General features: G+C 40.9%; 1 protein-coding gene across 5 annotated transcripts in view; it reads left to right on the plus strand.

Annotated features, from left to right (window-relative positions):
• Positions 1–14,499, plus strand: part of RAPGEF4 (Rap guanine nucleotide exchange factor 4) — a 318,711-nt gene that overhangs the window by 77,440 nt on the left and 226,772 nt on the right. The window contains exon 1 of one of the 5 annotated variants that reach the window (XM_024122289.3): positions 4,222–4,575. The exons of the other annotated variants lie outside the window; for them this stretch is intronic. Within the exon in view, the coding sequence (XP_023978057.1) occupies positions 4,564–4,575 (12 nt within the window). The 5' untranslated portion in view covers positions 4,222–4,563. Of the gene's footprint in view, positions 1–4,221; positions 4,576–14,499 lie in introns of those variants that run through there. 5 annotated transcript variants of the gene reach the window in all.

The following is a 14,499-nucleotide window of genomic DNA, read 5'->3' on the forward strand; positions in this document are numbered from 1 at the left end:
GAGCTAAATGTTTGATTAGATCAAGCCAAACACTTTTGGCAAGAAGTCAAAGGTGATACTGAGTACGTTAGGATGCTCTTAATGTCTGGATACCTCTCTATAAGTGATGCATCGGTTTGATTTGTTTGATCCCTTGGTTGGATTGTATCTGAGTATATTTTAGGGCTGTTTTTCATGGAGATTTCCCTTAGAGGAAAATTATTAAATGGGGCTATTGATGTTGAAGATGGTCCTTAGTATCCCAAACCTTGCCACATGATTTTGTAGCTCCGTGGGTCCAACCCCTCCTCTGTAACCTCAGAGCATGATTCTGGTCTTCGCTGTCAGTGACTTAAGTGAGCTGAAGAGGATGGAGAGAGTTTTTAGACTGACCTCTTATTTTACAGGTTGGGGTTTGGAACCTCATAGTGAGCAAGAGATTAGTAAGATATTTCATTTTTATTTACCTGTTCATGCAACCAAGCACAGGGTACAAATTAGGTGCTCCATTAACGTTTTAACTGGCTAAAGTGAGAATGCAAGGAACTCCATTATCTAGCAACCTGTGTGAATCAGAACTTTAGTAATGGGCACACTTGTGCATATACAGTACATGATAATCCTAAGAAATTGTGGAATTCTAAATTACCTTTCGAGTAAAGAAAATTGACTTACGTTTATTCCACTATTCATTTATTCAGCAAATACTTAATGAGAATCTCCTGTGTGTCAGGTCTGGCTATGGCAGTGAAGAAGATTGACAGGGTTCCTGCTCTCTGGGCCAGGGCTTCTGTTCTACTTGGAGGAGAGAGAAAATAGACTAGCAAGTCAATAATATTACTTCAGAGTATAATATATCATTATCATTAAGTAAATTCTATTTCTATTCTTTGAATATAGGTGATCCATTGATGGCATATGTAACACTAATCTGTTAGCAAAATATTGGATAACCAGAACACCTATTTCTTGATTATGTCAGATAACAGAGTCTATAATTCAGCCATTCATTACACTGGTACATGATATCTGTAAGCAACATTAAAACCCAAGCTCATTCTGTCAGCTGAAATTTAAGTTAGATCTGGTAGCCAAATATCAAAAGAGAAGGATGACATAGCTTCAGGATTCAGGCAGAAGCCTCACTGAACCATGAAAGGGCAGAAAGAAGGCGGCAGAAAGGTAAGCTGGGATACTGCCTCTCCCATCAGCATGGTAAGGAGCTCACTGTTAGGCCATAGTTCCCACACGGTAGAAATTAGATCATCTGAATCATGGGTCTAAATTTGCATGTCCATCTCATTTGCCTGCTTACTTTTGAGGAATGTCATGGTGGGCCCATTGTGTGGCACTCACGCTCAGATTGAGGTTTCCTTGCTTATCTATGCCTTTGATGTCACTTAAAGTGGTTGACAAGGACCAGGAATCTGAGTTACTTCTAACCAGGAAAATTATGGTGTGTAATTACTAACAGGTAGCACAGTCTACAAGTAGCTCTTTAATAGGCTGAGCGAATAGGCTATTTTAAATCTTACACTTGAGACTTTAATGGCAACAGAGAGCTAGGTAACCCTGCTTCCTTTCCTGACCAAAGGCAAGTTTCCTCAGCTCTCCGCAGATACACACCCAGAGAGCTACACGTGAGATTTTGAAATCCTAATTCAATTTCATCTCCAATACTCTTGCTTTATGTTGTCTGTTAGGTTGTAAGTCAAATTGGTAGCACCCAGAGTATTTTTTTAAATTATTGGCATAAATGTGACCAGAGGCATTATTTCAGTCGTCTATATAAATATATAAAAAAAAAATATTCCCCAAGATGTAACTGAGGTAGCAGCTTGATGCTTTTCTTTGTACCCTATATCTTTCCTAATGAGAACTTTCTCTCCTCTTTCCTTTCCATGTTTCAGTTGCCAATTTATGATCATATTTGAGGGAGCTGGGATCTCCATCTCAAAGTCAGGTCATATTTTCTTAGCTTAAGTGAATTACAGTAAATTTATTCAGAGTTGGTCAATAATACTTCCCTCTTTTCATGCCTCTTTGATATTAGAACTTAATAAAAAATATTAACTAGGGTATAAAACATCTCACTTTTTTTTTTTTTTTTTTTTTTTTTTTTTTGTGGTACGTGGGCCTCTCACTGTTGTGGCCTCTCCCATTGCGGAGCACAGGCTCCGGACACGCAGGCCCAGTGGCCATGGCTCACGGGCCCAGCCACTCCGCGGCATGTGGGATCCTCCCGGATCGGGGCACGAACCCGTGTCCCCTGTATTGGCAGGCGGACTCTCAACCACTGCGCCACCAGGGAAGCCCAACATCTCACTTTTCAATAGCATCTCAGGAGAGAGAATGAGTGAGAGAGAAAGGAGAAAGTTATGTTTTTGAATTTCATTCAGAAAAAATTAATTAAAAAGTCTTGGAGTACCATTTTTAGTTCTGGAGATTGTAATGTAAACTCTTTGACCCTAGTGACATTGCATACCCTCAGTAAGGAAGTTAAATGGCAAAGTAGTTAAGTGGAGGCTTGGGAGTTTTAAGCTGTGATAATCTTGGATCAAGTATTAATGAGTATCTATGGTTGCTGGTGGCTCTTGGAATAAATAAATACTGATTTACTGTCCAATCCCGTGAATTTCTTCTCAGCAAATATAGTCGAATGTTTCCAGTGGTTAGAACAACAACAAGGAGTGTTTTTTGTTTGCTCCCTGACTTTCTGTCTAACATCGTGGATGAAGATGCTTTTAGGTTTGCAGCATGTTTTGTCATCTTTACATGGAATATTCCAAGTACATGGACTTGTATGAGGAGATGAGTCCAGTGTGTTCAGAGAAGTAGATTGGAAAGTCAGTCTCCATCAGACTCATAAAAGACACCACTGAGACGTCCTTGCACTAGTGATCTACTACCTGTGTTCCAATTGCATGAACGTCATTCTGGCCAAAAACTTTCCTTCACTGTGGGCTATGTTTGAGCACGTGCAGAATAATACACACTTGTGAATGAATTGTTTGAAATTTAAAGACAACAATGAAACTAGAGTCTTTAGAAATAAAAGCAATTATTTTAAATTTGTAGTCTGACCCATGCCACAATAAAAGTGGTTTCTTAGCTGTAATAGTTACCCAGAAGCTCTTGTGATTTTATTCTAACCAGGACATACAGTATCACAGAGAACCATTGCTCGGATGTAATGATTGAGCCCATAGAGTTTATTCCCCAAGTGTGTCTGTGGCCTCAGTAAATATTGTTGACTGAAAAATTCTTTTATGCTTTCTGGGATATAAACTGGTAAGAATAAGAAATATGTGCATGTTTCTGCCTTAGGAAATGAATACAATTTGTAAACAAGAATATTTCTAAGAGTAGTGAATATTGTCAAAGAAATATTTTTATATCTATCTCTATTCCCTAATTTTCAGTGTTTTATTTCTCGATTCTACCAGATACGTTGGCAGTTGTTGGACTGAAAAGCCTTTTAGCTATTTCTGTTTACTGCCTCTTTTGGACTATGCAGGCAGAAAAAGCCCTTTTCCATTAATAATCTTTCAAGCCACTATGAGAATAGGAATTATTGAAATAACAGCAGCTTAGTCTTTGCTGATGCACTTTAAAAACCATATTGGAGTAATATACCTCTCAGAGGCATCTGCTCCTGCTTGAATAGATTTGATGTTCCTATCTGTCTTGGGCTGTCAGAAAAATTAAAGCCCAATGCTTAAAACATAGTCTCTTAGAACATAAAAATCTCAGAAGCCCTTTGGGTGGGTTTTAATACTTTATTTAGCATGCAAACGATTTCAGGTTGTTTCACTTTTGCATTAATGGTAGGCTTTCAAGGTAGACCGGTATTTCAAGTAAATGTTTAGTGGCCCTGGGTATTGAGGTTGAACTGCATGACCCTTCCTCAGATGGGCAGCCCCTGGCCTGCCTGTTAATGTACAGGGACCCACCCCCTCATCTGAGGCTTAACTGGAACCCAAAAGCCAAGGGACCTGCTTTCTCCCAAGTCAGAGGCCTGTACTTACTTTTGGCGACTTTGGAGCTTGTACTGTAGGGTTACTTCCCAGGCCAGAAATTTGCATCAAAGGGCTAAGAAAAATACATCCAAAAATAAACATGAAAGCCAAGACTTCATGCCAGGAACTCCAGCCACACACATCCTGTTGGCTGGTTCTCTTGCCTCTCTCCTCACAGCTCTGCTGCTTTTAAACCGAGCCGGAAGCCTGCTCCGGTGACTCGGACCTCATGTCTGCCCCAGGGTCTCACTCCTCTGTCCTCAAGCTTTTCCATGGGATGGTGAAACGATTCAAATCCAGAAAGGAAGGGAGTGAAGTTACTAGGAGATAAGTAAAGTTAAAAATAATATATGTATATATAGGAAGTCTTTTCCTATTGCCTTTGACTGCCTGAGCTTTCCTGAAGAACCACCAGCCCCGGTTTTCTCTCTGGACTGAGATCCTCTTAACAGTAATAGATACTAACAGGAAATAATCAGCGATGAAGGTGCATTTTGCTGTCCAAATAAAGCACAGCTCTTCACTGGATGTCTGAGAACACTGAGAAAAAGAAAAAGAAGGACGTATGCCCTACCAGGTCAGAATGGGTCTTTTTCTGTTCTTTAGTGGGGAGATATTATATGTCACTGTTTGCAGTTTAGTTCTAGGAATTATACTCTAAAACATCTCTGGCTTTTGTAAGTATGTTCCACCCGACCTAAATAGGTACCACGGCACTGACATAATTTGATTTCATCTTTATTTGTGGGGTGCGGGGGGAAGTGGTGGCTCGTCTTTTTCTGATTGTGAAGGATATGTTTGTTTAGCCTGATGATCTTAAATGTTTCTAGGAGATAAAGATATTTGTTCAGAAGTAGGCAGAGTTACACTTATCACATTAATATTAAATATGTGTATTTATTTGGTGAATGGCATATATTAAAAATGAATTTGGGGCAAGGAAACAGATTGAGAGTGATGGTATTTCACCCTCTGGATGCCCTGGTAGGCACCTTGCCTGCAGCTCTGAGACTATATGAAGTCCTTAGTGTTTCTGGGAATTCTGTTACATTATTGATGACTTGAAGTCCTGCCAGCTCCAGAAGCTGTGATCTCACTGTTTCTCAGAAGATGATCAGGGGGTCTGAACAGATCGAGGCTTGGCTGGCAGGTGCCAGGAATGCCCAGATGTTGCGGGTAGGCTTGCTGGCAAGGTGCTGGTATTGCTTCTGAGCTGGTATTCCTTCGGGTGTTCATTTCGGGAGTGTGCAGTGGTCACTCACGTCTTTTAGGAGTCGCTGTTGGTGGAGGTTTTGAAATCCTTCCCCTGGTTGTGCATTTACCTGCACGCTGTTGATACCTCCCCCCCCACCCTCTCCCCGCACTCTAATCTTGCAGTGGCCCTCTTCGCTGTCTCAGCTCACCTGCCAGGCTGCATGCCTGCTAAAGAGCTGCTCGACTCAATGTTAATTGATCCCACTTTGAAAAGTTCATCTCTAGAAGCTTCTGTCGTATTCGACAAACATAGTTGGCTCCCACCATCGGGAGGTGCAAAATGCACCGCATCTGTCTTCCTGGTTTACGATCTAGTGGAGAAGACAGACAAGCATAAACACAAATCACCCTGATATCAGACAAACTGAAAAGTACCATAAGATAAGACACAGGGTGCTGAAGGACATATGGCGGAGGGCAGGGAGAGATTCATTTCCACCCAGGCTATCATTTCATCCAAAGACAAAGAGATCTGGTGAATTCTTGTGTGGCTAACAAGGCTGTTTTTCAGCCTCCCTAAAGGATCGGGGTCAGTTAACCAAATTACAGTGTTTGAGACGGGCTTGTCGCAAGGGACTGACCACACAGAAGAGGCAGGGCTTCCTCACTTGTGCTGTGCTGCCTGCTGCCTTCTCCTCCTGTCCTGCACCCGTGGGCGGGCTTGGTTAGGGGTCTGCCTGCCCTCTGAGGGTGTCATGTGTTGTATTTCCAAATGCCTGGCTTTGTGTTTTGTTTATTGTTCAGTCATCATCTGGAGAAATCTGTTCTGAGGTTTAACGGGTCCCCAGGGCAAAGGCAGTTCTAGTTGGGAAAACTTTTAAGAATTTGAGACTTTCAGAAGAAAAACACGTGGTATGCGCTGTGGATATTGTTAAGCTCTTTATGTGTCAGGAGCCCTCTGGTCATGGGACTTTCCTCCTCTCATCAGGCCAAATTCCACTCCAGTGTAGTCTACAGGCCACCGCGGAGAGGTTAGGGCACAGTCACTGGGGCAGGGTGTCTGACACCAAGGAAGGAGCAGCAGGAAATCCTGTCCCAAAGTCGGCAGCTCCGAATTCCTGCAGTCTTGCCTGGGGTTGATCTCACTGACCTCAATGTTTTGAGCTGTCTAACTCAAACCAATAAATGCAAGACAGACCTTCTAAAGGCTATTGATGTGGTCGAGTGTTCTGGCCTGAAATTCTGGTCTATTCCTGATTTAACCCAACTTTGCTGAATGCCCTTTTGGAAAGCTCTCCAGCTTCCTGGGCCACCTGTTTGTAAAATAAATGTACTTTTACTGAAATCCTGCCTTGCTGACAGCAGTGGTTCAAGTTAATGTTGAATGTTAGGTGCCTTATGAGTTGAAAAGTTTAGTGCCTCGTCCTCGCCTTTCGGTTTGCAAATTCAAGAAGGTAGAGCCACAGATTATGTGAATGTAAAGGATAAAGTGTAGGCAACAAATCAAAATACATTATTTGAAAGACAAGAAAAACTTTTTGTTATCTTTCATTTATAATTGTAATTCTTAAAACTAGTTCCACATTAGAACTACCTGGGGAGTTATTAGAAAATTCCCGTGCATGGGCCCTCTCTAGACCAATGAAACCAGAATCTCTAGAAGGTGGGGCCTGGGCATCATAGCTTCTTAAAGCTCCCCAGATGAATCTGCCGAGAACCCCTGTCCTCCAGCTCCAGGCTCTGGTATCCACTCTGGCGCTTTGCACTTGCTGCTTTTGCATGTACCCGGCTGGCATCTTTGCCCAGTGCTAAGGCTCTACAATTGAATAATATGTTGGTTCCTTACTAGTCTGTGTAAAATTTTCCCAGTGAAATTATTCCTTCCCTCATACAGACATTCTGCTTCCAAACTGGGGTTTCTGCCAGATGTAAGTGATAATGGCCGTCAGTACTTTAGAGACAGAGTGAGGGGCACTGATTTGAAGCTTTGTGATTAGAGGTGACCTCTGTGGTCTGGTTATTAAAAGTGAGAGAGTAAGGTGCAGAATCACCCCCAAATTCCAGTCCTACAAGCACGCATTCTCTTAGTTGTCAGAACAATGGTGTCATCATACATCACGTAGTTCCTGGAAAATTCCACTGTGCCCTTGTGAGAGATAAGAGTGATAAAGGCAAGTAATATCTTAGTGTTATTATAAAGAGTTTTGAACTCACGGACTCTCTGAGAATGTCTAGATCCACCTCATCCCTGGACTATACTTTGAGAATCACTTCTTTAAGATAAATTCCCAGAAAAAGTTTTCCCATGAAAACTTTTATGGCTCTTGATAAATATGACCAAATTCATTTTCAGTGACTTTTATCCTGCCACCAAGAGTATTTGAGCATGCCTGTTACATCCAGCCTTGGTTAGCATGACCATTTTATATACGTTTATATATATGTATGTGTATATATATGTATATATACTTACATATGTTTATATGTTTATATATTTTCCATCATATTGTTATCATGTTTGGTTACTGCTGGGATGGTAGGGATTTTCTTAAATTTTTTTTACTGATTATATTTTCTCTTTCAGGACATGTTACTCATACATACATTGGCATTTACTTATCGATTTATGTGAATGCTTTATGCTTTATTTGATCAAGACATTAACCTTTTTTTGTAATTCCTACAAAGATTATCTTGGTCTGTTTTTATTTTTCATAATATTTAATGTACATAAATTCTAAATCCATTAAATCTACCATAATTTTCCATAATTACCAAAGGTTTCATCATACATAGCAGATAGCATATTAAGGTGCTCATTAATAAATGAAAATTAATAAATTAAAATCCTTACATGAATTCCTGGTAATAATAATTGTAAGCATGTGCATAATCATCCTAGTGAGTCCTGGTACTGTTAATAAATTTTTAGAGATGTTTTAACACAGTTGGCAATTAATTCCTTCAAATTCTCTTTCTTGCTTTCTGCTTGTTGCTTTATCTTTTCTTCTTCCTCATCCTGGCCCCTTCTCCAGACTTCTCTTAGGTGTGAAATGTCAAACTTGTCTTTTCTCCCCTCCGACTATTTATTCAAACTTTCAAACACTCAGAAAAATTGAAAAAATTTTTTCTCTCTCCATATATATATTTACATTTTTCTGTGTGTGTATATATAGACACGAATACATATGCTCACATATATTTGTTTTGCTAAACCATTTGAAAACATGTTGTTGATACCATGATACTTTACTCTTCAGCACTTCAGTTTAACTTTGTTCCCCAGCTCCTCCTTGTGTTAGCCAGTCTCCCCTTACAATCAACTGTTTATTTATCTCTTCCTTTCCGATCCCATCCCACCACCGCTGGTGTCTCGCCTCAAGTTCAGCCAAAGTAAGGGAGGCAGTGCAGCGTTTAAAGGCCATGGACTGGAATTGGCTAGATCATGACAGTCCTGGCTTTGCTTCCCACCAGCTCTGTGTCCTCAGGCACATTACACAATCTCCCTGAACCTCCTTCCTCGTTTGTCAAAAGGGGGGTACAGTAATCCTATCACACATGGCTGGAAGAAACGATATGATGTAATCAATCTCTTAGCTCCAAAGAAGCATCCAGTAAATAAATGCCTTGAGAGGCAGTGAAGGATGAACACACAGACAGAGCAGGAGTTCAGACACACACATGCCTGCTCAGACACCTGGTGCTGCTCTCACTGCTGCCCGGGGAGAAGTGTAAACTATCTACCGTGGCATTCGAAGTTCTCTAAATTTGTCCCTATATCCTTTCCCAGCCATACTGCCTCTGCTAATTTATACACATACTTTTATCAGCGTAAATCATGTCGGCAAGCATGTGTGGTGCATCCACTAGATGCCAGGGGCTGCTCTAGGCACTGGGACACAGACCTGAACAGAGTGTGACCCTCAAGGAGCTCACGGTCTAATGAAGAGAAATATATGAAAATAAATCTTACCATATGAGTAGATATGAGCTACAGCAGAGGTGCATGCAGGGGCCGGAGGTGGGAGGAGGACAGAGTATCTGCCAGGGAGAGTCAGAGGGTTTCTAGAGAAAACCTCCTCTGTGTGTTGTCATCATGAGGCTGATAGGAGTGTAACTGACAGAAAGATGCCAGCTGGACGCAGGCTAAAGGATACAGGTGCTGCAGACGGGACACATTTGTGTTCTGAGGGGACACAGAGAGGGTCATAGCAGCCCTCCCAGTGTGAGGGCTAGCTTCTCTCATCCTCAGGTTCTTCATGCAGACAAGAGCCCACTGGAGCCTCCTGGCCTTTCTTGAGAACAGAACAGGGATGTTTTTGTTTTTAATCGAAGCCTGGTTGATTTACAACATTGTGTTAATTTCTGCTGTACAGCAAAGTGATTCAGTTATACATATCTACATTCTGTTTCATATTCTTTTCCATTTTGGTTTATCACAGGGTATTGAATATAGTTCCCTGTGCTATACAGCAGGACCTTGTTGTTTATCCAACCTATATATATAATAGTTTGCATCTACTAATCCCAAACTCCCAATCCATCCTTCCCTCATCCCTTCTCCCCCTTGGCAGCCACAAGTCTGTTCTCTATGTCTGTGAGTCTGTTTCATAGATAAGTTCATTTGTATCATATTTTAGATTCCACATACAACTGATATCATATGGTATTTGTCTTTCTCTTTTTGACTTACTTCATGTAGTATGATCTCTAGGTCCATCCACGTTGCTGCAAATGGTGTTATTCTTCCTCGTGGCTGAGTAGTATTCCACTGTATACATGTACCACATCTTCTTTATCCATTCATCGGTCGATGGACATTTAGGTTGTTTCCATGTCTTGGCTATTGTGAATAGTGCTGTGAACATGGGGGTGCATGTCAGAACAGGGTTTTTATCTCCTTCCCCTCCCTGAAGTCCTCCTTCAGTTTTTCCAGCACTAGCTTTGTACCTGTTTGCTTCCTGGAGCAAAAACACATAACAAGCCCAGAAGTGTTAACTAAGAGACTGAAGGTCACATCCTCAGTGAAACAGCCCCTAGCAGACCCCAGCTTCAGGTCTGCTAACTATTACTCCCATCCTGCCTCCCAGTCTCTTTGCTGTGTGTTCCCTTTGCTTCCAATCATCTCTCTTCTCCAGCTGTACCGTGATCCAGCCCAGACGTTGTCTCTTTTCTAACGTCTCCCAGGCCACCTTCTCTAGATCAGGTGAATAACATCAGGAAAGCATGACGGCAGCCTGTTCACGTAGGTGTTACCTATTGGCAGTTCATTTTCTAAATCAGATCTGCCTGTGAATGGAAGGCTGGGAGGAGGCCGAGTTTCCTCCTGAGGAGTTGAGGATCCAGATGATCAAAAAGAAAAGGACTCTGAGAAAGACAGGTTGAGATCAGATCAGAAAGGCCAACATCTGGAATTGCTCAAGTTAAGGGAAAAGGAAGGCCCAGAACGCTGCCATTCTTCAAACAGACCTAGAAACCTGGAAGCTGAGAGCTGCTGGGGCTGAGAGAGCCCTGAGCAAGAGGCCAAATGTTGCTTCAAGACTAACGCAGAGGAAGCTAAGGACTGTTCTAGGCATGCTGAGGGGTCCACTTGGCTTCTGCTGTGTTTGGAGGCCTGCAGGGCTTCATCAGTTGGGGCTTTCACTGGGGGCTCTGCTGACCCTGATGCAGCAAGAGTTCCTAGCGACCATCAAGCCTGGGTCCTTGGGTCACCGAAGGTGTTGATGAAGATAATCAATAAACAATCAATAATAAGAATAGAAAAGAGGGCTTCCCTGATGGCGCAGTGGTTGAGAGTCCGCCTGCCGATGCAGGGGACACGGGTTCGTGCCCCGGTCCGGGAAGATCCCACATGCCGCGGAGCAGCTGGGCCCGTTAGCCACGGCCGCTGAGCCTGCGCGTCCGGAGCCTGTGCTCCACAACGGGAGAGGCCACAGCAGTGAGAGGCCCGTGTACCGCAAAAAAAAAAAAAAAAAAGAATAGAAAAGAGTTTTATTTGAGCCAAACTGAGAACTAGCCCAGAAGCCAGCTTCCCAGATTACTCTGAGAAGCCGCTCCGGAGAAGCAGGGTTTTCAGTACAGTTTCATATCTTGTCAGAACAAAGAACCTTGAACAAGTCAGGGATACATTTCTTCAAGGTTTCAAAAACAAACAAACCAGACTAGCACATATACAGCGAGTCAGTTTGGCCTTGGCACCTGGGAAGGGAGTCTTATCACTGAAGGAGTACCAGCATTGGCGTCCCAGGAAGGGAGGCATTTAATCTCTTATTTTTAATATGGACATTCTTTTCTTCTGGTCAATGCACCTTTTTCTTTAATACTTAAAGCAGATGTACAATGTATGTGTGATAGGCCTCAAACAGGCTGTTTTAGTTAGCATAAAATTCAAGTTAACTCGTGTATAAGCCAGAATGACTTCCCTATATCTCAATATGTGAACATTTCTTTTATCAAAGGCATAGAACGTTCCACTGAGTCTTTCATCTGTGTTCCCCTGGGACTTGGGGGAATCTTCTCCAGTCTCAGGTAAGAGGCAGATGAGCCCCCTAGAGCATCATGTTTGAGGGATCCATGACATCTGTCTAAAGGCCAGATCTGATTGAAAAACATCGTGCCCATTTGTATTTTACATTTACATTTAGTCTCAAGAATATAGTTTAGGTATCCTGAATTCAGTTATGGGGAATTTGGGCATAAAAAGAGCTTTCCATTTGCTTAGGAAAAAATTAGAGTTAGACCCAAATGTTGGTGTTTTGCCCTGAAGTAACAGAAGAACTTATTTAGTCCATTGACACATAGGTCTGTGTGTAGAGTGTCAGGAAAGAGGACTTGTCCAGAGCAGGTGCTTCTACTCTGGGATTTGTGATCCCTGGGAGTTCATGGAGTAGCTACTGAGAAACCTGCAAACCTGTGATATTTTTGTGCGTGTGTATTTTTCTGAAAAGAAGGTCGATACTTTCATCCTAATCCAAAAGGGGTGTGTTTTTCCAGGGAGATTAAGGACCATTTTCCATGGAATCAAAAGGATCCAGATCAGATTATATAGCATGTTCCTCCTTTATGTGGGAGAATACGAACATTTACACTTAATTTCATGCATCTTTACAGAGTTTGTGATGGTGGGAATAGAGATAGAAAAATAATTTTCATGGTGGTTCTAAGGCTTTGCCATTGGTATCCAGAAATTTTTGTAGTGAAAAAGAAATAATTAGGAAAAGAATGCCATGTTTTAGGTTCAAAACAGAAATGCTTTACTTTGAGATTTTCTACCAAAGCCTGTTTTAAAATAGGTATTTTTCATTTATGGATCTATCGCCCCTCTAAACAGAGCACATTTGAATATTTTGTATTCAGTTCCAAAATGATTGAACTTTAATAATTTTTCATGGAAGTGTGGTTTGTGTTCTTAGCTCCATACCTCCTCCCCAAACCATCCACATTTAATAATGACCATAAAACTAACTGAACAACTTCAGACAATGGTACTTTTATTTATTTATTTTTCTTTTCCTCATTCTTTTTTTTTTTAGTTGGGGTGTAGTTGATTTACAATGTTGTGTTAGTTTCAGACGCACAGTAAAGTGAATAAGTTATACATATACATATATCCACTCTTTTTTTAGATTCTTTTCCCATATAGGCCATTACAGAGTATTATGTAGAGTTCCCTGTGCTATACAGTAGGTCCGTATTAGTTATCTATTTTATATATAGTAGTGTGTATATGTCAATCCCAATTTATCCCTCCCCCACCCCATTATCCCCTGCTGACCATAAGTTTGTTTTCTACATCTGTGACTCTACTTCTGTTTTGTAAATAAGTTCATTTGTACCCTTTTTTTTTTTTAGATTCCACATATAAGTGATATCACATGATATTTGTCTATGTCTGACTTACTTCATTTAGTATGACAATCTCTAGGTCCATCAATGTTGCTGCAAATGGCATTATTTTGTTCTTTTTTATGGCTGAGTAATATTCCATTGTATATATGTACCACATCTTCTTTATCCATTACTCTGTTGATGGACATTTAGGTTGCTTCCATGTCCTGGCTATTGTAAATAGTGCTGCAATGAACATTGGGGTGCATGTATCTTTTGGAATTATGTTTTTTTCTGGATATATGCCTAGGAGTCAGATTGCTGGCTCATATGGTAGTTCTATTTTTAGTTTTTTAAGGAACCTCCATACTGTTCTCCATAGTGGCTGTATCATTTTACATTCCCACCAACAGTGCAGGAGTGTTCCCTTTTCTCCACACCCTCTCCAGCATTTATTGTTTGTAGATTTTTTGATTATGGCCATTCTGACCTGTGTGAGGTGATACTTCATTGTACTTTTGATTTACATTTCTCTAATAATTAGTGACGTTGAGCATCTCTTCATGTGCTTTTTGGCCATCTGTAGTCTTTTTTGGAAATATGTCTGTTTAGATTTTCTGCCCATTTTTTATTTGGCTTTTTTGTTTTTTGATATTGAGCTGCATGAGCTGTTTGTATATTTTGGAGATTAATCCCTTGTCAGTTGCTTCGTTTGCAAATAGTTTCTCCCATTCTGAGGATCAGACAGTGGTACTTTTAAAAATTAGCTATAGCATGGCCCATTATGCAAAGCAAAAACTGTCTTATTTTGTTATTTTAGGGAAATTTAATTTGAGACTAGGTGAGGCATGCATTTGGTAAAAAAAAAAAATTCTAAAATTAGGGCAGGGTATATATAATAAAAAGCATATTTTTCTTCCACCCCTGCCCCCAACCACAGCTCTCTTCTCCAGTAGCAACCCCCTGTTTTGGGGCATCTTCTGTAGAATATTTTATGCAGAGTATTCTCTTTGATTGGTTATTGGGCAAGACTTCCAAAGCTGATATTTGACTCTTCTTCTCAAGCCCTTAACAAAGAAAGAAAAACAAGTTTTTAAATTTCTAAATGTATCAAGATATTCTGAATTGCAGTCTTTACACAAATTGACCCTAAATTACCTCCCAGGGTTTCAGTTTACTCTCTCCTTTTGCTTTACTATTCCACTACATTCTAACGACTTGGCATTGTCTGATCTTTTAAATTTGAGAACATTATTGCAAAATGCAACTATGTTTCAAATAGAAAATTTTAATCAAGCATGTCTTTGTGGTATAATTTTAATTTTTAGGTATTAAGAAATGATGTTTGTTGAAAATTCAAACTAATATACATGCTTAGTAATGTTAAAAGTATAAGAAGTATAAAAATACTTCTTTCAGGGCTTCCCTGGTGGCGCAGTGGTTGAGAGTCCGCCTGCCGATGCAGGGGACACGGGTTCGT

This window comes from Physeter macrocephalus, chromosome 2 (assembly GCF_002837175.3).
Source record: "Physeter macrocephalus isolate SW-GA chromosome 2, ASM283717v5, whole genome shotgun sequence".
NCBI lineage: Eukaryota > Metazoa > Chordata > Mammalia > Artiodactyla > Physeteridae > Physeter > Physeter macrocephalus.